The 21,640-nt window shown below is 33.0% G+C and overlaps 1 protein-coding gene across 1 annotated transcript; it reads left to right on the top strand.

Annotated features, from left to right (window-relative positions):
- The first annotated feature begins 10,913 nt into the window (after positions 1-10,913).
- On the top strand, positions 10,914-21,316 carry LOC143231663 (large ribosomal subunit protein mL41-like). Its single transcript, XM_076466236.1, has 3 exons — positions 10,914-11,129; positions 19,119-19,219; positions 20,894-21,316. The coding sequence occupies exons 1-3, from the start codon at positions 10,940-10,942 to the stop codon at positions 21,146-21,148; spliced, it is 546 nt and encodes a 181-aa protein (XP_076322351.1). The 5' UTR covers positions 10,914-10,939; the 3' UTR covers positions 21,149-21,316.
- Positions 21,317-21,640: the final 324 nt, after the last annotated feature.

Genomic DNA, 21,640 nt, shown 5'->3' with positions numbered 1-21,640 from the left:
TGAGACGAGAATTAAAGTAATTACACACTGAGACGAGAGTTAAAGTAATAACACACTGAGACGAGAGTTAAGTAATAACACACTGAGACGAGAGTTAAAGTAATAACACACTGAGACGAGAGTTAAGTAATAACACACTGAGACGAGAGTTAAGTAATAACATACTGAGACGAGAATTAAAGTAATAACACACTGAGACGAGAGTTAAAGTAATAACACACTGAGACGAGAGTTAAGTAATAACACACTGAGACGAGAGTTAAGTAGAATTAAGAATGGGTAACTGATTTCTCAAGTTTACTCATACGTATGTTTATGTTTGTTTGGCTTTCATAATAACACACTGAGACGAGAGTTAAGTAATAACACACTGAGACGAGAATTAAAGTAATAACACACTGAGACGAGAGTTAAAGTATAACACACTGAGACGAGAGTTAAGTAATAACACACTGAGACGAGAGTTAAAGTAATAACACACTGAGACGAGAGTTAAAGTAATAAAACACTGAGACGAGAATTAAAGTAATAACACACTGAGACGAGAGTTAAGTAATAACACAATGAGACGAGAGTTAAGTAGAATTAAGAATGGGTAACTGATTTCTCAAGTTTACTCATACGTATGTTTATGTTTGTTTGGCTTTCATAATAACACACTGAGACGAGAGTTAAGTAATAACACACTGAGACGAGAATTAAAGTAATTACACACTGAGACGAGGTTAAAGTAATAACACACTGAGACGAGAGTTAAGTAATAACACACTGAGACGAGAGTTAAAGTAATAACACACTGAGACGAGAGTTAAGTAATAACACACTGAGACGAGAGTTAAGTAATAACATACTGAGACGAGAATTAAAGTAATAACACACTGAGACGAGAGTTAAAGTAATAACACACTGAGACGAGAGTTAAGTAATAACACACTGAGACGAGAGTTAAGTAGAATTAAGAATAGGTAACTGATTTCTCAAGTTTACTCATACGTATGTTTATGTTTGTTTGGCTTTCATAATAACACACTGAGACGAGAGTTAAGTAATAACACACTGAGACGAGAATTAAAGTAATTACACACTGAGACGAGAATTAAAGTAATTACACACTGAGACGAGAGTTAAAGTAATAACACACTGAGACGAGAGTTAAGTAATAACACACTGAGACGAGAGTTAAAGTAATAACACACTGAGACGAGAGTTAAGTAATAACACACTGAGACGAGAGTTAAGTAATAACACACTGAAACGAGAGTTAAGTAATAACACACTGAGACGAGAATTAAAGTAATAACACACTGAGACGAGAGTTAAGTAATAACACACTGAGACGAGAGTTAAGTAGAATTAAGAATGGACAACTGATTTCTCAAGCTTACTTATATCTATGTCTATGTTTGTTTGACTTCAACCTTCTCTCACAATTAGCTATATTTTTAGCGAATTAATTAAGAATTAAATAATGAAATAAAAATAAACTAATCTGAACAACAAATTAAAAACAAAGCACAGGTAAGTGTCAAATTAGATTAACAAAAGAACTTATTTTGATTCATCATTTGATTAGTACTTCTTACGTACCTAATTGTTTTGTTACATTATATATTAATCGTACGCCCTCTCAGTTGTGCAAGGCGCTATAATTTTATCGTCAATCCCACTAATATTGGTAAAGATTAGCCCAAAAGTTGACAGTGGAAGGTGTTGACTATCTTCTCCCTCCTCCCTCAAAGTCTGTCACTTTAAAGTTAGAGATGGCAAGCGCAGATAGCTCTTTTAGAAATTTAACAAAAACCAATCTCACTTTTTCATATAGTGTGTTGATTACGCTGTTTGTTCTACTGTCAACAATATTTGTATTATGGCCGAAAATGTCGTTAACAGCAAAACTACTCAAATGATGAATCAATATATTGTGTTCCTAATAAATAATCTTATACTGATAACCAGACTGATCTTCAACTTTCTTCTAAGTCCATAGCCTGCTCTGATCATAAGTTAATATTAATCTGTATAACAAGTATTAAGTATAGTATAAACTCAGTATTTCTCCTTTCAAGTATGTAACTAACAGTTAGCTCTAATCTCTATTATGTTCGTGAAGTGTATTCCATAACATCTAATTGTATTAGTAATTTATGCGCTGTAATTAATAGATGACGTAACAAAAAAAGGTGAATTTCACGTGTTAATTTGTTAATTAATGGCACTAATAATTATTCAGTAATATACAAAAGGAAAAATTACAGATGTAAAAATATGTTTTTGCGATTTTATTTTTGAAATGTTAACAGTATGTTTGAGAAGTTTTCTACAGTAGATGTACGTTAGCGATATTTCCTTCTAACTTTACTCTTCATTGGCTTGACATGGCCAAGCGCGTAAAGCGTGCGACTCGTAATCCGGGGGTCGCGCCAAACATGCTCGCCCTCCCAGCCGTGGGGGCGTTATAATGTCACGGTCAATCCTACTATTCGTTGGTAAAAGAGTAGCCCAAGAGTTGGCGGTGGGTGGTGATGACTAGCTGCCCCTCCTCTAGTCTTACACTGCTAAATTAGGGACGGCTAGAACAGATAGCCCTCGTGTAGCTTTGTGCGAAATTCCAAAACAAACAAAAACATACTTTTGTTCTGAATCCTGTTAATCATCGTTAATGGAAACACCGGGTTGGTTAAAATGTCGACCAACAAAGATACATGACTTGTTTGTGTAAGTTCTGCACATTCATGACTGCATTTTTGACACTGTTTAAGGTAAACAGTGTTTTGTGTTGTGCAAGTTATTTCTTTTGATATCTTAAAGATTCTTTGATTATTTTCTTGTCAGAAATCGAATCAATGGTTTTTATGAACCTGTAGGTTTCACAACGGGTTTTATTGCATGTGTAACAACCATTTTTTGGTGAGATAATTTACTTTTCTGTAAACAAGGATATCTTTTATGGTTCTGTTGTTGTTGTTTGTCTCGGAACTTCACATGTCTGTTTAAAGTAATTGTCGAGCTGCAAGAGATGAAGTTTTGTTTTTTCAGAATTCATGAAACGTTTCTGAACTTAAACTGATAGGTAACAATAAGAGTAATTATATTTAAAAGTTTAGTAATGCTCTGATTTCGGATGTTTTCCACTGAGTTTTGTTCGCCTTTTTAATCTGTCTGTCACTTTTGGTAACTTTATATCTTGTTTGTAACATGGTATGTTTTAGATCCTTGTTTTCTGTAGACTGTTTCATCTGAATATATTTTCTTTATTCTAAAAGCTTAACTGCAGACAATGTCTCGTTTAATGTGACTGTTTTTATAGTGAAGGTATTGTGGTCTATTTGTAGGTTTTTGGATAGGTCGGTGTATAAAATTCCCTCATTTATGAAGATAGAGATGTCCAGAACTTTAATTTGGGAAGATAAGTAATTAAATATAAACTTGCTTGTTTTGTGAAAGTTTGTATGTTAGACTTATTCTTTAAGCGATTCTAGAACGGCTGTCCAAATGAAAAGTATGTCATTTGTGTAACTTTTCCACAAATAAGGTTTTACCTGGCTTAGTTGTAAAAGTTGGCATTTAATATGACTCATAAAAATATTCGTTTTGAAACCCAGTCAGGTTACTGAAGGTTAGGCTTATTGTTGAATTTGAAAGCTGGCCGAATCTGTTGTTTCTGTTTCTGCTGCTCGGACTACATTGGAACAATCTTAATTAACAGAAATTATCAAGGAACGAATATATGTTCGGAGTTAACTTCGCACGAGCATATTAGTCATGGATCATTAACAATAAATTGTCCTAGATTGTATACTAAGAATAATAACACTCTATGAAAACAATGCTCTTGTTTTGTGGGAACCACCTTCTCTCTTGTTGACCGTTGTAGATCTGATGGCTGTGATTACACACTATTGTCCGATTTGCAATAACAGACGTGTCAAGAACGATGTGGTCAGCCTCAGATTATACATCTTAAACAATTTTTCATAAGCCCTCCATTGTAAGTGGACGTCAGTTTCCAAACCCACGTGTGTTGAAGTTATATCAGTAAACGTGAAAAGCATATAGCCATTTGAAATCGCTGCGATTCCAACTACTTTCTCATAAAAGCAGACTTTTATTTCTATAGATGTCTGGAAAGCTATTAAAATTTGACTTGCAAAAGCAAGTCTTTGTCAATTATAAATTCTAAGAGACATGCCTAATTTCATATTACACTGGATTTTGTTTGGCTCTCTCATAACCATAGGCTTAACTTGCTATACGTGAGTTTACATCTTCTTTGAATATTAGTAAGGCTCGGCATGGCCAAGCGTGTTAAGGCGTGCGACTCGTAATCTGAGGGTCGCGCCAAACATGATCGCCCTTTCAGCCGTGGGGGCGTTATAATGTGACGGTCAATCCCACTATTCGTTGGTAAAAGAGTAGCCCAAGAGTTAGCGGTGGGTGGTGATGACTAGCTGCCTTCCCTCTAGTCTTACACTGCTAAATTAGGGACGGCTAGCACAGATAGCCCTCGAGTAGCTTTGTGGGAAATTCAAAAACAAACAAACAAACAATAAATAAACAAATAATAATTCATATAATAAATTTCTTGAAGGCTGTATACTTTTATGAAACATTTTCAAAGACAAAAAAGGAATTACAAATGAAACATTCTAAAGTTACTTCTTCAACGGGAAATAGAGAAAATCAGTTTAAATGACAACATATTAAGAGACGATAAGAATGTTATCGCAAGAGTAAATATGGAATAAATAGTTTAAAAAGTGATAATATAAATGGACGAGTCCTTATTGTAACAGGATATATGTTACTTAATTGGCGGGTCTTTACTGTAAGAGGATATATGTTAATTAATGGACGGGTCCTCACTGTAAGAGGAGATATGTTAATTAATGGACGGGTCCTTACTATAAGAGGATATATGTTAATTAATGGGCGAGTTCTTACTCTAAGACGATATATGTTACTTAATGGACGGGTCCTTACTGTAAGAGGATATATGTTACTTAATGGACGGGTCCTTACTGTAAGAGGATATATGTTACTTAATGGACGGGTCCTTACTGTAAGAGGATATATGCTAATTAATGGGCGGGATTTTATTGTAAGAGACTATACTTCATTAAAAAGTCCCTAACTAGAGGCCTTTTGTGTTGTTATAAAAATGGTAAGTGTTGAGGTAGGATCTGAAAATTCGTAGCTTAACTCTTTACGAAAACAGAAGACTATAATAATTTCGGACACTGGCGCAGAAGCCAAAGTGTCATAACTAGAGATGAATATGTCGTAGAGAACTGGCTCAAAAGATAAAGTGTCGTGATAACAGATGAATATATAGTAGACAATTGACTCAGAAGCTAATGTCTTATAACAACAGATGAATATGTCGTAGACAACTGGCTCAGAAGCTAATGTCTTACGACAACAGATGAATATGTCGTAAACAAAAGACACCAATAAGTAAGATTGAGCCTGGGAGAGTTATTTTATTTTTATTTTTATTGTGATTCGTTTGTGGAGCCCAAGACAATCAAGAGAACCATTCAGGGAGTTAAGTGGATCATAAGTACAGTATTTGGTTTAGCAAATAATTATTTTAAAATGTCTGATAAATGTTCAATAATATATATGTGTATATCGCTGATGCACAACTCGTGAAAATTATTATCTCGTAACCCTTCGGAAGTTCTCCCTGTAAAATACAAATAGTTTACTTATTTCTTCAAATATTATTACACATAATAAAAGTCTGTCATATTTGACATCAAACCCCATAGGATAATTACTACGTAAACGAATAACTGGATTTTTCAACCATAAGCGCATGCTCACTAGATGACCAGATTTGAGACTATTTGATTCATCTGAGGCCAGATGAAGTTTGAAATATTTTCAGGCAAACTAATCAATATTACCTGCTGTCACAAAAGCTTTTACATATTTTAAATAGATTAAAAGGATTTACTGTCACTTTTATAACGCACTAACGGCTGAAAGTGTGGAACGTTCTCACCAACTTCAATTTTTAGCGCCGTTCCAGCACGTCCGCAGTCCAATATATAAGCCACTGGACCACGCATTAAAATTATATATAAGTTTCAAAGTAGAAAAGAATACACGGACATCGTAAGTCATGTAAAATTAAAGTTATAGCTTATTCTTTCATTTTACATTTTACGTCGCAAAATAGAACTGAAATATTAAGGAAATGATACGAAAGATGCAGGGAGGCGAGAAAGCGGAACAGCTATATAATTTAATTTAAAACTTAGGAGAAAAGGAAACTATTGTTTATGGGAATCGCAAGCTTGTAACATTAAAATCAGTGTTTGATAATTATGGTGGACACAGTGTATAGTTTTGCAACTAAAAATGAATACAACACTTAGATGGCCCGCACTGATGACCATGAAGACGTTGAGTTGAATTAGATAGTTATAAGAAATCAATGCAATGAGTGTGTGTGTTTGCTTTCCCTCAGCAAAGACACTATCTTTTGTGTCCACCGACGGGAATCTAACCCTTGATTTTAGCATAATAAATCCATAAGATTACCACTCTTCCACTGGGAAGCCACTGCAATGAACAATTAACATATAAAAGTTACAGTGCACACTTAAAATTATTTAAGAACCTGCATTTGTCTTTCATTAGCGCATCATTTGTCAGGTAAATCGGTCAGGAAAATCGGTTCTCTTTCATTAGCGTATCCTTTGTTAAGAAAATCGATTGTGTTTCATTGGTGTATCCTTTGTTAGGAACACTTAGTATCAGGAAAATCGGTTGTCTTTCATTGGTGTATCCTTTGTTAGGAACACCTAGTATCAGGAAAATGGGTTGTCTTTCATTGGTGTATCCTTTGTTAGGAACACCTAGTATCAGGAAAATCGGTTGTCTTTCATTGGTGTATCCTTTGTCAGGAACATCTAGCATCAGGAAAATCGGTTGTCTTTCATTGGTGTATCCTTTGTCAGGAACACCTAGCATCAGGAAAATCGGTTGTCTTTCATTGGTGTATCCTTTGTTAGGAACACCTAGTATCAGGAAAATCGGTTGTCTTTCATTGGTGTATCCTTTGTTAGGAACACCTAGTATCAAGAAAATCGGTTGTCTTTTATTGGTGTATCCTTTGTCAGGAACACCTAGCATCAGGAAAATCGGTTTTCTTTTCATTAGTGCATCCTTAGTTAGGAACACCCAGCATCAGGAAAATCGGTTGTCTTTCATTGATGTATCCTTAGTCAGGAACACCTAGCATCAGGAAAATCGGTTGTCTTTCATTGGTGTATCCTTTGTCAGGAACACCCAGCATCAAGAAAATCGGTTTTCTTTTCATTAGTGCATCCTTAGTTAGGAACACTCAGCATCAGGAAAGCCGGTTTTCTTTTCATTAGTGCATCCTTAGTTAGGAACACTCATGAAGGTTCATTATTATTGATATAATTTAACAACACAAACCCTTAGTAACATTTACATAAACCCTTGTAAAAAAGTTTGATTAAAACTTAATTAGCCGAAGTGGAAAAGTGGAAAGGTGTACAAATAACTTCTTAAAGTAATAACACACTGAGACGAGAGTTAAAGTAATAACACACTAAGACGAGAGTTAAAGTAATAACACACTGAGATGAGAGTTAAACTAATAACACTCTGAGACGAGAGTTAAGTAATAACACACTGAGACGAGAGTTAAAGTAATAACACACTGAGACGAGAGTTAAGTAATAACACACTGAAACGAGAGTTAAGTAATAACACACTGAGACGAGAATTAAAGTAATAACACACTGAGACGAGAGTTAAGTAATAACACACTGAGACGAGAGTTAAGTAGAATTAAGAATGGGTAACTGATTTCTCAAGTTTACTCATACGTATGTTTATGTTTGTTTGGCTTTCATAATAACACACTGAGACGAGAGTTAAGTAGAATTAAGAATGGACAACTGATTTCTCAAGTTTACTTATATCTATGTCGATGTTTGTTTGACTTTCAACCTTCTCTCACAATTAGCTATATTTTTAGCGAATTAATTAAGAATTAAATAATGAAATAAAAATAAACTAATCTGAACAACAAATTAAAAACAAAGCACAGGTAAGTGTCAAATTAGATTAACAAAAGAACTTATTTTGATTCATCATTTGATTAGTACTTTTTACGTACCTAATTGTTTTGTTACATTATATACTAATCGTACGCCCTCTCAGTTGTGCAAGGCGCTATAATTTTATCGTCAATCCCACTAACCTTGGTAAAGATTAGCCCAAAAGTTGACAGTGGAAAGTGTTGACTATCTTCTCCTTCCTCCCTCAAAGTCTGTCACTTTAAAGGGATGGCAAGCGCAGATAGCTCTTTTAGAAATTTAACAAAAACCAATCTCACTTTTCATATAGTGTGTTGATTGCGCTGTTTGTTCTACCGTCAACAATATTTGGAATATGGCCGAAAATGTCGTCAACAGCAAAACTACTCAAATGATGAATCAATATATTTTGTTCCTAATAAATAATCTTATACTGATAACCAGACTGATCTTCAACTTTCTTCTAAGTCCATAGCCTGCTCTGATCATAAGTTAATATTAATCTCTATAAGAAGTATTAAGTATAGTACAAACTCATTTCCGCGCAGTATTTCTCCTTTCAAGTATGTAACTAACAGTTAGCTCTAATCTCTATTATGTTCGTGAAGTGTATTCCATAACATCTAATTATATTAGTAATATATGTGCTGTAATTAATAGATGATGTAACAAAAAAAAGTGAATTTCACGTGTTAATTTGTTAATTAATGGCACTAATAATTATTCAGTAATATACAAAAGGAAAAATTACAGATGTAAAAATATGTTTTTGCGATTTAATTTTTGAAATGTTAACAGTATGTTTGAGAAGTTTTCTACAGTGGATGTACATTAGCGATATTTCCTTCTAACTTTACTCTTCATTGGCTTGACATGGCCAAGCGCGTAAAGCGTGCGACTCGTAATCCGGGGGTCGCGCCAAACATGCTCGCCCTCCCAGCCGTGGGGGCGTTATAATGTCACGGTCAATCCTACTATTCGTTGGTAAAAGAGTAGCCCAAGAGATGGCGGGTGGGTGGTGATGACTAGCTGCCTTCCCTCTAGTCTTACACTACTAAATTAGGGACGGCTCGGTGCAGTGGGCTAACACCCACTCACTCAACTACTTGTTGAAGAATCCGCTTGAAGCCCTATGTTCCTAGATGGAATCTAATGGTGATAACTTAACTGATAACTTACTCCTCATCAGTTAATATCTTATACGTGAGTTATTAAATACTACAGCTTCCCATTCCATAACCCTGAGCAGCTCAGTAGTAAGTTTGCGAATTTAAAACGTTACAGTCTAGATTTCGACTTCTGTGATGAGCAGATCACAGGTAACTAATTTATGAGTAACAGCAAATAAACACATATATAGTAAATTCACAGGCATGAGGTGAATGCAGGCTATAAAACTAATAATTGTTTAATGCATGGTAACAAAAAAATGAGTCGTTTATTTATATAGTAGTCGTAATAAATAAAGCTAAAAAGGTGAGTTTTGCGTTAAACCTCGTTTATGTAATTTCACAGTCTATGTCTGTTGAATACCAGTAAACTTGATGGATCCTAATATTGGAAAAGATGCCTTGTAGTCACTAGATATATCAGATATAGTGTGATTGTTATATTATTTTACTAGCTGGAGTATCCGTCTCCTGGACGGAAGTTGTGTAGATTTATTGTTATTGAAAGACTATCTAAGGACGTGAAAATTTGCTTCCCTTATGTAATTGTAAAAGTTGTCCTTAAAATCTGCAAAACATAAAATGCAAATCTCAAAATCTGCATATATCTCTCTATGGATCAAATGAGCCTCTTTACCAAACTTGGTGAAAATCCATCTAGAGTGGACGAAGTAGTGGTAAAAATCGCTCATGAGAACTGCAAATAACAAAACAGAAAAGTTATTTGTACCCCTACTTAGACATATTGAATCTCCATATTAATTTTGTGATGATTCATCCACAGGAGGCGAAGTAGTGGTAATAAAACGCAAAAATGCCAATAAAAATTGCAAGGAACAAAATGTGATACCGCAACTTTACATGCAACTCTGTTTGGGCCCATCAAGTATTTCTGCCAAAATTGATAAAGAAACATCAACAGGACACGAGGTATTGGTTAAAAAAAAGCAAAAACGCTAATTAAATCGCAAAATACAAAATTGAAAATTTGTATGTATCTCGCAAAGACCTAATGAATCTTCACATTCTACCAAATAGTTACATGAAAAGATAACAGATGGCACTGTTATATTTATGGAGATTCTTCTTCTTTTTTATTATAAATCCATAGAATAATTTAAAACATTTTATTGTAATTTAGAAAAGCGAAATTGTAAAGCCTTGTAAATCCAGTTTAAAAGTATCACAACAAATGCTTATATATTTTCCCAAAACAAAATGTCACATAAACCTAAGTTGATACAAAATAGAGAGTGTATATTTGAATATAAAACAACAAGTAAAACTAATTTACATTGAACTTATTTTATTAATCATATTATATTAACATTTGCAATCATTATTAAAACTAACGAGATTTGGCGTTTTATGTGAAATTTGCACCAAAAGGAATCGCACCAAATTGTTTCTTCGGCTTGGCTAAACAGAAATTATAAACTTGGACGTTGGATGTTTATAGTTTAGAAATAAATTATTTGTTTATGTAGTTATTAAGACAGTAGAATAAAATTTGAAATGGTTATTCTGCAAGTAGTTGAATTATAGATTGTTGTTGTTTTTTTTCCAAAAATAAAAAAGAGTCAATTTCTCCACTTTTTTTTTATTATTTCATAACAAAAGTTAAGCAAATATTTAAGTAGTATTATAATAATACTTGCGAGGGCAGTGTTATCCCAGGAAGATAGGCTTATGGCGTCGATTCCAAATGTTAGAGTGCTTTTAAAATTAATCAACGTGACCAATGGTTTTAATCAACGGAGATGTATTTCTCAAAGTTATGCGCTGTATGGTAAAAGAAATTTCCGAAAGTTCACTATGCCAAATAAACGTGGAACGAAAGAATATAAAGCAAATTTGAACAAACTTGGCTTGGTGGACCGTAAGTAATTGAACCATCAGTAAATGTAAATTTAATAATATCTTATTTCAAATTTAAGTAAAATTGTAATTTAGCAGCGTATGTTATATATAATACTGGATTTTCGGGTACAAAATTACTTTTACTTGCATTTTTGTTGTTTAACAAAAATTTAACACTCAAAGCGAACACAAACCAAATAATAGTCAATAAATGTGTATTTGATACTAAAGTCGAGTATTATTGGTTGTGAAGAGGATGCTGCTGATTTACAAAAGGATTTAGATCATTTAGCGACTTGAACAAATAAATGACAAATGGGTTTTAAGTATAGTAAATGCATAATAATGCATTTGGGTTATTGTACTTAATATTATTAATTACAAGCATAATATGAATGGGAATAACTTTGTGACAAATTATGAAGGAAATGGATCTTGGAGTAATAGTTAATCAGTCTATAAAACCATCGAAGCATTGTACTGTTGTTACTGGTACAGCAAATAGGATTTTAAGTTGTATTTACAGAAATATTGAATACATGTTTGAAGAGGTTACAATTTCATTGTACATGTCATTAGTTAGGCCACATGTGGAGTATTGTGTTCAGTCATGAGCTCCTTACTTTAGGAAAGACTTGGAACTTGCAGGGACTGAGAGAATCTGACTGTCTAATTAAAACGAAGCTTTGTGATGGCTGTTGGATGGTGCTGATGCAGTGTGATTTCTGTACAGTGCTCTGAATGTCAAAGAGAAGAAATTCGATCAAGTGCTGATAAACGACAGAAGTAACTATGACTCTTAAGGTAGTCAGATGCTTTGTCATCTAAATAGTAATGTGTATGGTTGGATTAATGAGATTCCTGTTGTCCCTATATATTATCTAGCAAAACCACAACCAAGGGAATGGACTTGGAGAAAGTAACGTGGAGAATTGTGTTCAGTCTTGGGCCCCTTACCTGAGTGAAAACAATGAATTGATGGAAAGGGTTCAATGAATGGTTATTAAGACATTACCTGGTTTAGAGATGTCATATAAGAAAATGCTGAAATCTCTCAAATTGTTTTCTCTTGAAAAAAAGAAGAGTTAGTGAGCATCTGAATGAGATGTTTAAAGATTCTAAAGAGAATTGATTGTGATAACATTCTATATGGTCTCAAAGTTTCTACTGAAGACAACATGAGGAACTGAGTGTGTGTAAAAACTGGTTTTTCTAATTTCAAGTCTTTTAATAGTTTGTACCACTGACAGTGTTTTTTTTCACAAAATAATGTAATATTGCATGTGTGTTAAAACAGAAATTCCTGCAGTTCTAATGGTAATAACAGATTTATTTAGCTAAAAGGCAAAATGAAATTCTCCTTGAATATTTGATGACTTCATTGTGAAATAGATTGTGTGAAGGTTGTCTATCCCTCCCAAAGACTTAATTATTGCTTTCTTTAATATATGTAGATGTGAATCTAGGGGGAATTTGTGCCCCATCCACCATTTTTTCTTTCTTTTTTTAGGAGTTAATAATTCTATTATTTAACATAGTATGAGGAGATACAGTTCTTTCTGAGAAAGTTTAAAGGATTCTGTTGTCCTGTCAAGAATTAATTGCTGTTCTTTAGTGTTATTATAAACAAATGAGGAATTTGAGGAGGAGTCCATCGATGGGTCAAACACATTCCATTTTGTTTAAATTAATAACTTACTATGTGATGTTGTATATGTAGGTGGTTCTAGGGGTATCCAACCCCCTCCATTTTTTTCAGAAATTAGTAACAAATCAACCAGATTCCTTTAACATATAGTATTAAAAAAAGTATTGTTTTTATTTTAATTGGACTATAAATTACTTGGAAGATTTTGTTTTAGGTTTTATGAAATAAGGATAGTTGGAATCTTCAGTGATTCATTTAAATCTTCATTCAATGACTGATATTTCTTGACTAATAAGAATGTGAATACAAACAAATATTACCTTCATAAGTTTCATGTCTTTTTTTTGTCCAGATGCTCTGACTGTATATTCAAGTGTTTTGTTTTCATCAGTGTTGGTATTGTTTCAATAAAGGCAGCTGCAATTCTTATGATATGAAACTTAATAAAGAATTTGATTTTCATTGTCGAGAAGTTGGAATTTAAAAAATGAGTGATATGGCTGTATAAATAGTGACTTTCCAACTTGCATTTTTTCACTCTATCTAAATTCTAGCTTTTAACAAATGAAAATTTGATTCTTTAACAAGTTTTTGTTATAAGAACTACAGCTGTTTTAAAGAATACTAAACGACATCCTGCACATACTGGATTTTTTCATAATATAATTTCATTTATAATAATTTCTATCAAAACGATTGAAATGTTTTTAATTGTCTTTATTTACATATCATTCACATTAATAAAACTGAAAGCTTTTAATTCACTGGCCTATAACATGACTGAGCTAGTCACTTATACCATAGGCCTGGCATGGCCAAGTGGATAAGGCACTCAACTCATAATTCGAGGGTTGAGTGTTCAAATCCCCTACATACCAAACATGCTTGCCCTTTCAGCCTTGGGGACATTATAATGTTATGGTCAATCCCACTCTTTGTTGGTAAAAGAGTAGCCCAAGAGTTAGTGGTGGGTGGTGATGACTAGCTTCCTTCCCTCTAGTCTTACACTGCTAAATTAGGGATGGCTAGCTAGCACAGACAGCCATAATGTAGCTTTGTGCAAAATTAAAAACAAATAAACATTTATAGAATATATTAATGTTATTTTAACTTTCTTTCATTTACTTATATTACTAAAGAACCATATGGTGAGCTTCCAAAATGCCATATTAATATAATGGCTTTCTCTCATTTACAAAATATTGGGTTGAGGAATAATTCGTGAGCGTTTTTTCAAGTTAAAAAAATATATTCATAAATGAAACGCTTTCACAAAATATTTCATGTCATTTGGTAGATAATTTTTTGCTCTAATAGATGGTCTGTTTGCTTTTCATATGTCTTTAATTTTTGCTTTCATTTTCAGCTCATTAAATGGAATGTCAAGTGGACAAAATCGAGCATTTTCGACACCATCTGCTTTTTGCATTTAATTTCTTGCAATTTTGTTTACAACAATGCATACTATATACCTAGGTATTATATGAAATAAAGTATCATAATGTTTTGGGTGTAATGTGTTCATGCATTGAAGTATTGTATAGTCTTGCATGTAATGCTTGAATGAAATTATTTAAAAACACTCACGAATTATTCCTCAACCTAATATATTAATATAGTGGCTTTTTCTCTCATGTACAAAATACCAAAATTTCAACACAATATTACACAGCTGGCTTTTTGAAAAGTTAACTGGTAATATACCTTCATTGTAAAAATTAAAACTTACTACAGCTGATACAAGAAGACCTAACATATTATTTGAAAACACTTTCTAGTTTAATTTTTATTTTCTCTAATGGTTTTAAAAGTTTGTAAGATAACATTATAACTATTAAAAATTGTATTCTATAAAATAGCTTGTTATTAATCAGGCATGCTGTGGCATTGCCCATGTAGGGATGGCTTACATTGTTCAATAATGATTTTTTATGTATTTTCTTAGTAGGTCCTAATAACTTCACTAGTTAGTGTTTCCTTTTATAACACTAGCTATGTCAGGGGTCGGCAACCTACATCCCATGGACTGCATCCAGCCTGCCAGTCGAAATTATCCAGCTCTCAATCCCCAAATGAAATATCACATCCACCCAGCTCTTGGTTGTCCTAAAAAAATATTTCAAGTTTGTAACTTAATGTGGCCCTCCATCTGCTCACAGGCATGACCCCTGTGTGGAAAGAGGTTACTGGCCTCTGTTCTATGTTATGACTGAGTCATAAGTTATAGAATTGTCTATAAATATCTCCACAATACCTGCTTCTTTTTTTTAAATTACATAATGTCAATCAATTTCATTGGGATGATAAAGTTTCAAGTGGAATGTGCACTTTAATAAGTATCATTGATAACTAGTAGTAATGTTAAAAAATTGTAATTTTAATGTAAACAGTGTTATCGTTAACCCTTGAAGTTAGCTTTATTACCTTTCTACACTATGGGCACATTTGGCTTCGATTGGTCAAAAACTTACTCTTGCTGTGGAATGGATGAGCCATTTTGAGATCCTCTGGTTTTGGAATGGACTTGACCTCCTGTTGTTTGTTGTTGTTTTTAGCCTGAATACTGGTGGTTTAGGAAGGAATAGACAGAATATTCTATTCCCAGTTTGGTTGGTTTGGATTGGAATATATCTTTCAACTTAGGTTTCACATACCCTGTCCACACTATACCTGGAGTGCATATAGTTAATTATCATTTGTACCTCTTTGCTGTCTATTTAGCAACACTGTAGTTCATTAGGGGTGGAAAGTTTGCCTGATGTTTCGTCTTCACAGAGATATAATGCTCCATGGGTTATTTTTAAATGTATTCTGAAGGGGGCCCAACTTGATAATTTTTTACCAGTCCACCCAACAAAGCAATGTAGGGGTCTAGTTATTATGTGAAGAGAGGTAAGTGTCTTATTAAAGTTGTAATTTTAATACACAGAAATTGTATTTTTGATAAATACCTATGCACACCCTTCTTCCCCATTTTGATGATTGATCTTTGTATTATGAAAGTGAGGTTATATGTGTGGAAGTGGTGAGTGAAGCAACTGAGTGTGTAGAAGGCAGCATTAATCAAGAAAAGCTATCATGTGAGTCGAAATAAATTTCTATCATAAATACCTTTTCTGTGTAGGAAAATTATAGTTTATACAGCATTCAAATTTGCATTCCCACTATAAGCTCTCCCAAGAAACCGTAACCTTCTCTTGAAACTGTTATGTCTGTTATGACATAAAAGGCTTAACTCTTCCTTTATCCAGTTGTATTTAAATTTATAGCTATTTTTAAAGGTGTGTGTCATTAGTAAATGATCAATTTATTTGATGTGACATGTGAAATGTGACAAGAAAAAGATAAAGGGAGCATTGAAAACTAAGAAATGGATTATACATCATTAGTTATTTTTTTGGAATGGGTAGAGATATTTTAAATCATATTGAAAAGTACAATTTTTGAAGGCAAAAATTCTTGGAGTTATTCAGAAATGTAAATTAACATTTTTCGTAATCTAGTACACTAAATAACTGTTAGGAAATGACAAAGTATTTATTTTAAAGTAATTCTTAGTTAAAATTATTGAAACATTTAAAATTCACACAAAAATATTTGACTTAAACATTTGTAATAAAAGAAAATTTATGTTGAAAACCAATATTGTCTTCAAGTATAATAGTTTTGATTAATTTTAACCCCAAACTGTTGTACATCATAATGTACCATAATTATAAAATAGTACTTAACTTGCAACAAGTTGAAAATGTGATTAATAATATTCAATGAGTTTTTCTTTACAATTTTTCATAAGACTACTGTATTAAAATTACTGACTAGTTTGTCAATAGTAATAAACTTTATTATTATGAGAAAAATTCCAAATAAAAAAAAAATTAAGTGACTAGATTGTATACTGTGTGTTAGTTAAGTGAATATGTTTGTAACTTTTTGGAAATTAGATTTATTTTTCAAAATATAAGCCAAGGATTAAACTATCAATGGAAATGTTCAAAGGAAAAATATAACAAACTTTAGAGCTCACTACATTGAGTAATTATTGAGTGTTGATCAAACACATAAGTGTAGTTTTATGGACTACATAAGTTCCACAAACCTTCTCATCAGTGGCAGAAATTGTTTTTTGTCATTTAGTGTGTTTCTTTCATGTAACATACAACTACTTGAGGGTGATACCAAGTATAACATCTACAACTTTAAGTAGTGAACAAGTTGCAGCCCTAACTAACAACTATTTTTTATTAATTTTGATGTCATTGACTTGTTTGCTGATGTTTTAACTGCTGAATACTTTTGCAGTAACAATGCACAAATTTAACAGTGAATTAATATGAGGATGGAAGTTATTATGGAGTAGAACTGATAAATTAATTTGATTAATCAGTATAAGAGATTACATCTCTTGGTGTAAAGGAAAGTACCTGATCAACCAAAGATTACATCTCTTGGTGTAAAGGAAAGTACCCGATCAACCAAAGATTGCATCTCTTGGTGTAAAGGAAAGTACCCGATCAACCAAAGATTACATCTCTTGGTGTAAAGGAAAGTACCCGATCAACCAATGATTACATCTCTTGTTGTAAAGGAAAGTACCCGATCAACCAAAGATTGCATCTCTTGGTGTAAAGGAAGGTACCCGATCAACCAAAGATTGCATCTCTTGGTGTAAAGGAAAGTACCCAATCAACCAAAGATTGCATCTCTTGGTGTAAAGGAAAGTACCCGATCAACCAAAGATTGCACCTCTTGTTGTAAAGGAAAGTACCCGATCAACCAAAGAATGCATCTCTTGGTGTAAAGGAAGTTACCCGATCAACCAAAGATTGCACCTCTTGTTGTAAAGGAAAGTACCCGATCAACCAAAGATTGCACCTCTTGGTGTAAAGGAAGTTACCCGATCAACCAAAGATTGCACCTCTTGTTGTAAAGGAAAGTACCCGATCAACCAAAGATTGCATCTCTTGATGTAAAGGAAGTTACCCGATCAACCAAAGATTGCATCTCTTGGTGTAAAGGAAAGTACCCGATCAACCAAAGATTGCATCTCTTGGTGTCAAGGAAAGTACCCGATCAACCAAAGATTGCATCTCTTGGTGTAAAGGAAAGTACCCGATCAACCAAAGATTGCATCTCTTGGTGTCAAGGAAAGTACCCGATCAACCAAAGATTGCATCTCTTGGTGTAAAGGAAAGTACCCGATTAACCAAAGATTGCATCTCTTGGTGTAAAGGAAAGTACCTGATCAACCAATGTTAGCATTTTTTATTTTTGCAACTGTCCAAGTGATCATAATATTGATATTACAATTTCTCATTGTTTTTCTGATAAATTCAGATATCTGGTTTAATCAGTGTGTGTCACAACTTGTGAAAATAACCAACTAATCGAAATGACTATATATATAAACCCTATAACCTGAGCACTTTTGAAAAGTGGACCTTTTTTCTTCAGGGGCATACAAATCAAAGTTAGTGTTTCCAGTTATTAACAACTTCAACTGTCCCAGTCTTAGTTGATAATTGTCAGTTAGCTGACATTGGCAATTAATCGATTATCAAATCAAAGATAATCTAGTTTTAGTTAATGGTATAGTGGATATGGTAAGTAGAGATAACTGCTTATAAACCTTGTAAGCTTAAAATATATATTTTCACCACGTAATATATGGTTTCATACGTTATGTAGAATATGTATTATTAGTTGAGTTTCTTTTTTTTTGGTGTGAAAAGGATTTTATTTTTTTCATAACATGTAGAGAATTCCTTCCACAATGATCTCCTGTGAAAACTTAAAATTATATAACAGGGATAAATAATTATAGTTTTATAGAATAGCTTAAAATGGTAATTATAATTCAGGTATAAAAACTGTTGAAAATGCACTGTTTATCTGTAGGAAACCTATTCTGATAGTTAGACTGATCTTGAGTTATTAACTTGCATTATAGAGGTAATCATAGTAGAAATGAAAACCGTGACAAAAAGTTATTTCTTGAATAGTTTTCTTTAACATGTGATGTAGTTGATATGATATTGTAATGTGTGTTATGATAAATTGGCTTGTTGTTTTTTTGAGAGATATGCAGATACAGTGAACTACACTTATTGTTGGGATGATGGTTATTTGTTCTTCATTCTAATATTAATGAGGCAGGTGATTACTTTCAATTTATTTTTTTTATGTTTTTAAATTATAAGTTTTTAGATGTTTTTCCAAATAATTTTAAATTTTAAACACCAGAATCTAACAACTGCCAAACTTTCACATCCAGAACTAGCCATGGACCATGAATTGTTAAATTACAGTATAGCTGTATGGCAAAGTAGATTTTTGTGCGAGATGTTGTTTTTCTCTTAGATCGAGGAGTTCAGATGACTGGTTACAAACATGGAAATGCATTTAAACAGTATGCAGAAATGATACCAGAACTTATTGTACCTGACTTGACTAATTGTGAGGTAAAGAATTACATTAAAATTAGTTTAAAATGATAATTTACTTGGATTAAAACTATAGATATTGTCAGATTTCCTTGTAAGTTTTGTGTATTGAAATAATTCAGTTTACTCTATGTAACAAAAAATATATAATAGTTCAAGATAACTCCTCTGAGTTTGATTTTTCAGTAACTCTGTTATGAAAGATATATTTGTAAGGATCTTATATTTGAATAAAATCTCTTACTATCCCAGTTATCAGAAATCAGAAATGCTTCTATTGGAACTTGTAGGAGAGAAAAGAAAAATGTTGGACAATTTAGTTATGCATAAACCATCTAAGTGCAGCTGAAAGGAGTGTTGTGTTAAGTAGATGGCCAACAACATTTTATTTTAAGAAAAAGGAACATCTTTATAATGTACAAACAATCATATGCAAAAATGAACTAACATGACACAAAAAAAATATTCCTTCTAAAGGTATAGCAGCAAAAGTAGTGTATGCAGTTGTATTCCTTGTTCCTTACTAGTAACTGGTCAAAAGTATAATTAAAATATTAGAGGAATGTCAAATTGTAAAGTGCTGAGGTTGGCATTTAGATTTAACCCCAAATCTTGAATGAAATGCTGGGTTGGTATTCAGAATTAATCTCAAATCTTGAATGAAATGTTGGGGTTGGTATTCAGAATTAACCTCAAATCTTGAATGAAATGTTGGGGTTGGTATTCAGAATTAACCTCAAATCTTGAATGAAATGCTGGGGTTGGTATTCAGAATTAACCTCAAATCATGAATGAAATGTTGGGGTTGGTATTCAGAATTAACCTCAAATCCTGAATGAAATGTTGGGGTTGGCATTTAGATTTAACCCCAAATCTTGAATGAAATGCTGGGTTGGTATTCAGAATTAATCTCAAATCTTGAATGAAATGTTGGGGTTGGTATTCAGAATTAACCTCAAATCTTGAATGAAATGTTGGGGTTGGTATTGAGAATTAACCTTAAATCTTGAATGAAATGTTGGGGTTGGTATTCAGAATTAACCTCAAATCTTGAATGAAATGTTGGGGTTGGTATTCAGAATTAACCTCAAATCTTGAATGAAATGTTGGGGTTGGTATTCAGAATTAACCTCAAATCATGAATGAAATGTTGGGGTTGGTATTCAGAATTAACCTCAAATCATGAATGAAATGTTGGGGTTGGTATTCAGAATTAACCTCAAATCCTGAATGAAATGTTGGGGTTGGTATTCAGAATTAACCTCAAATCTTGAATGAAATGCTGTGGTTGGTATTCAGAATTAACCTCAAATCTTGAATGAAATGTTGGGGCTGGTATTCAGAATTAACCTCAAATCTTAAATGCAATGCTGGGGTTGGCATTTACACCTCACCTTTCAGAACTTTTTAAATATTTTTTTTGTATTATTGTTCATAGGAAACTTGGAAGTACAGTTTAAGGACATACTAATGTTCTTGAATTGTACAAAGAAAACAATAAATCTTAAGTTATATGACCAGTAATAGTGAAGAATGGTGACATAGAATGGTACAAAATGGAAACAAAATATGTACATATAATACAGTCTGTGAAAGCAGTTTCAATGTATAATATAAAGCTCACAACATATATTTTCATGACAAAGCTGTTATGTAGAGAAATAACTTTGTTTTATTTCTTTTTCCTTCTAGCTTAAGCCATATATTTCTTATCAAGCACCAGATGTAACTCAAGGAGAGTTCACTGCTAAAGACTTGTTCAATGTCATATATTCTAAGAAAATTATTGATGATTATAAAGCAGGAAAATTGGATGATGCGGGTAATCCTCTGTCACCATCTGAAGAGGAAAAAATGACGGCTGAAGAAGCTAAAATGAAAGCACGTATGACAGGAAGTGACATATTTTCAGATGATGATGAAACTTTGGCTTCTTCAAAACAATAGCAGCAATGCTGGACTTGAATACCAATGAATAATACAACATAATAAACTTAACTGTGTGTTCTTGTCTCCAGTGTCTTAAAACTTTAGAATGAATCTGGAAATAGTCCGTTTATTTATGAGTAAAACAATAAAAAGTATCCACGAATAATTTAAAAGTTGAAATATAAATATGTTGTTGATGGCTGAAATTCTTTCAAACTAGTCTCTTCTGTTAGCTGTATAGAATAAGTTACATGTTACTGAGCAATGGTGGCCTGGTATGATGTTATTTAATACAGTTTTACTTCTAGAATATTCCAATACAATATGTTACCTTCTCTCCTGATTCAGTGCCACCCCATACAGGTGAACTATTTTACTTTTTTTACTGACCACTAACTTTGAGACTCCCATTTAAAATGACATTTACTTCTGATACTGCCACACTGTTATGTACATATCAGTTTGTATATAACAACCCCCACTAACAGGAGTGAGACAAACCCTCATAGT

Source organism: Tachypleus tridentatus, chromosome 11 (assembly GCF_004210375.1).
Source record: "Tachypleus tridentatus isolate NWPU-2018 chromosome 11, ASM421037v1, whole genome shotgun sequence".
In the NCBI taxonomy this organism is placed as follows: domain Eukaryota; kingdom Metazoa; phylum Arthropoda; class Merostomata; order Xiphosura; family Limulidae; genus Tachypleus; species Tachypleus tridentatus.
The sequence above is the reverse complement of the archived record's forward strand: the minus strand, read 5'-3'. Positions and strand labels throughout refer to the sequence as shown.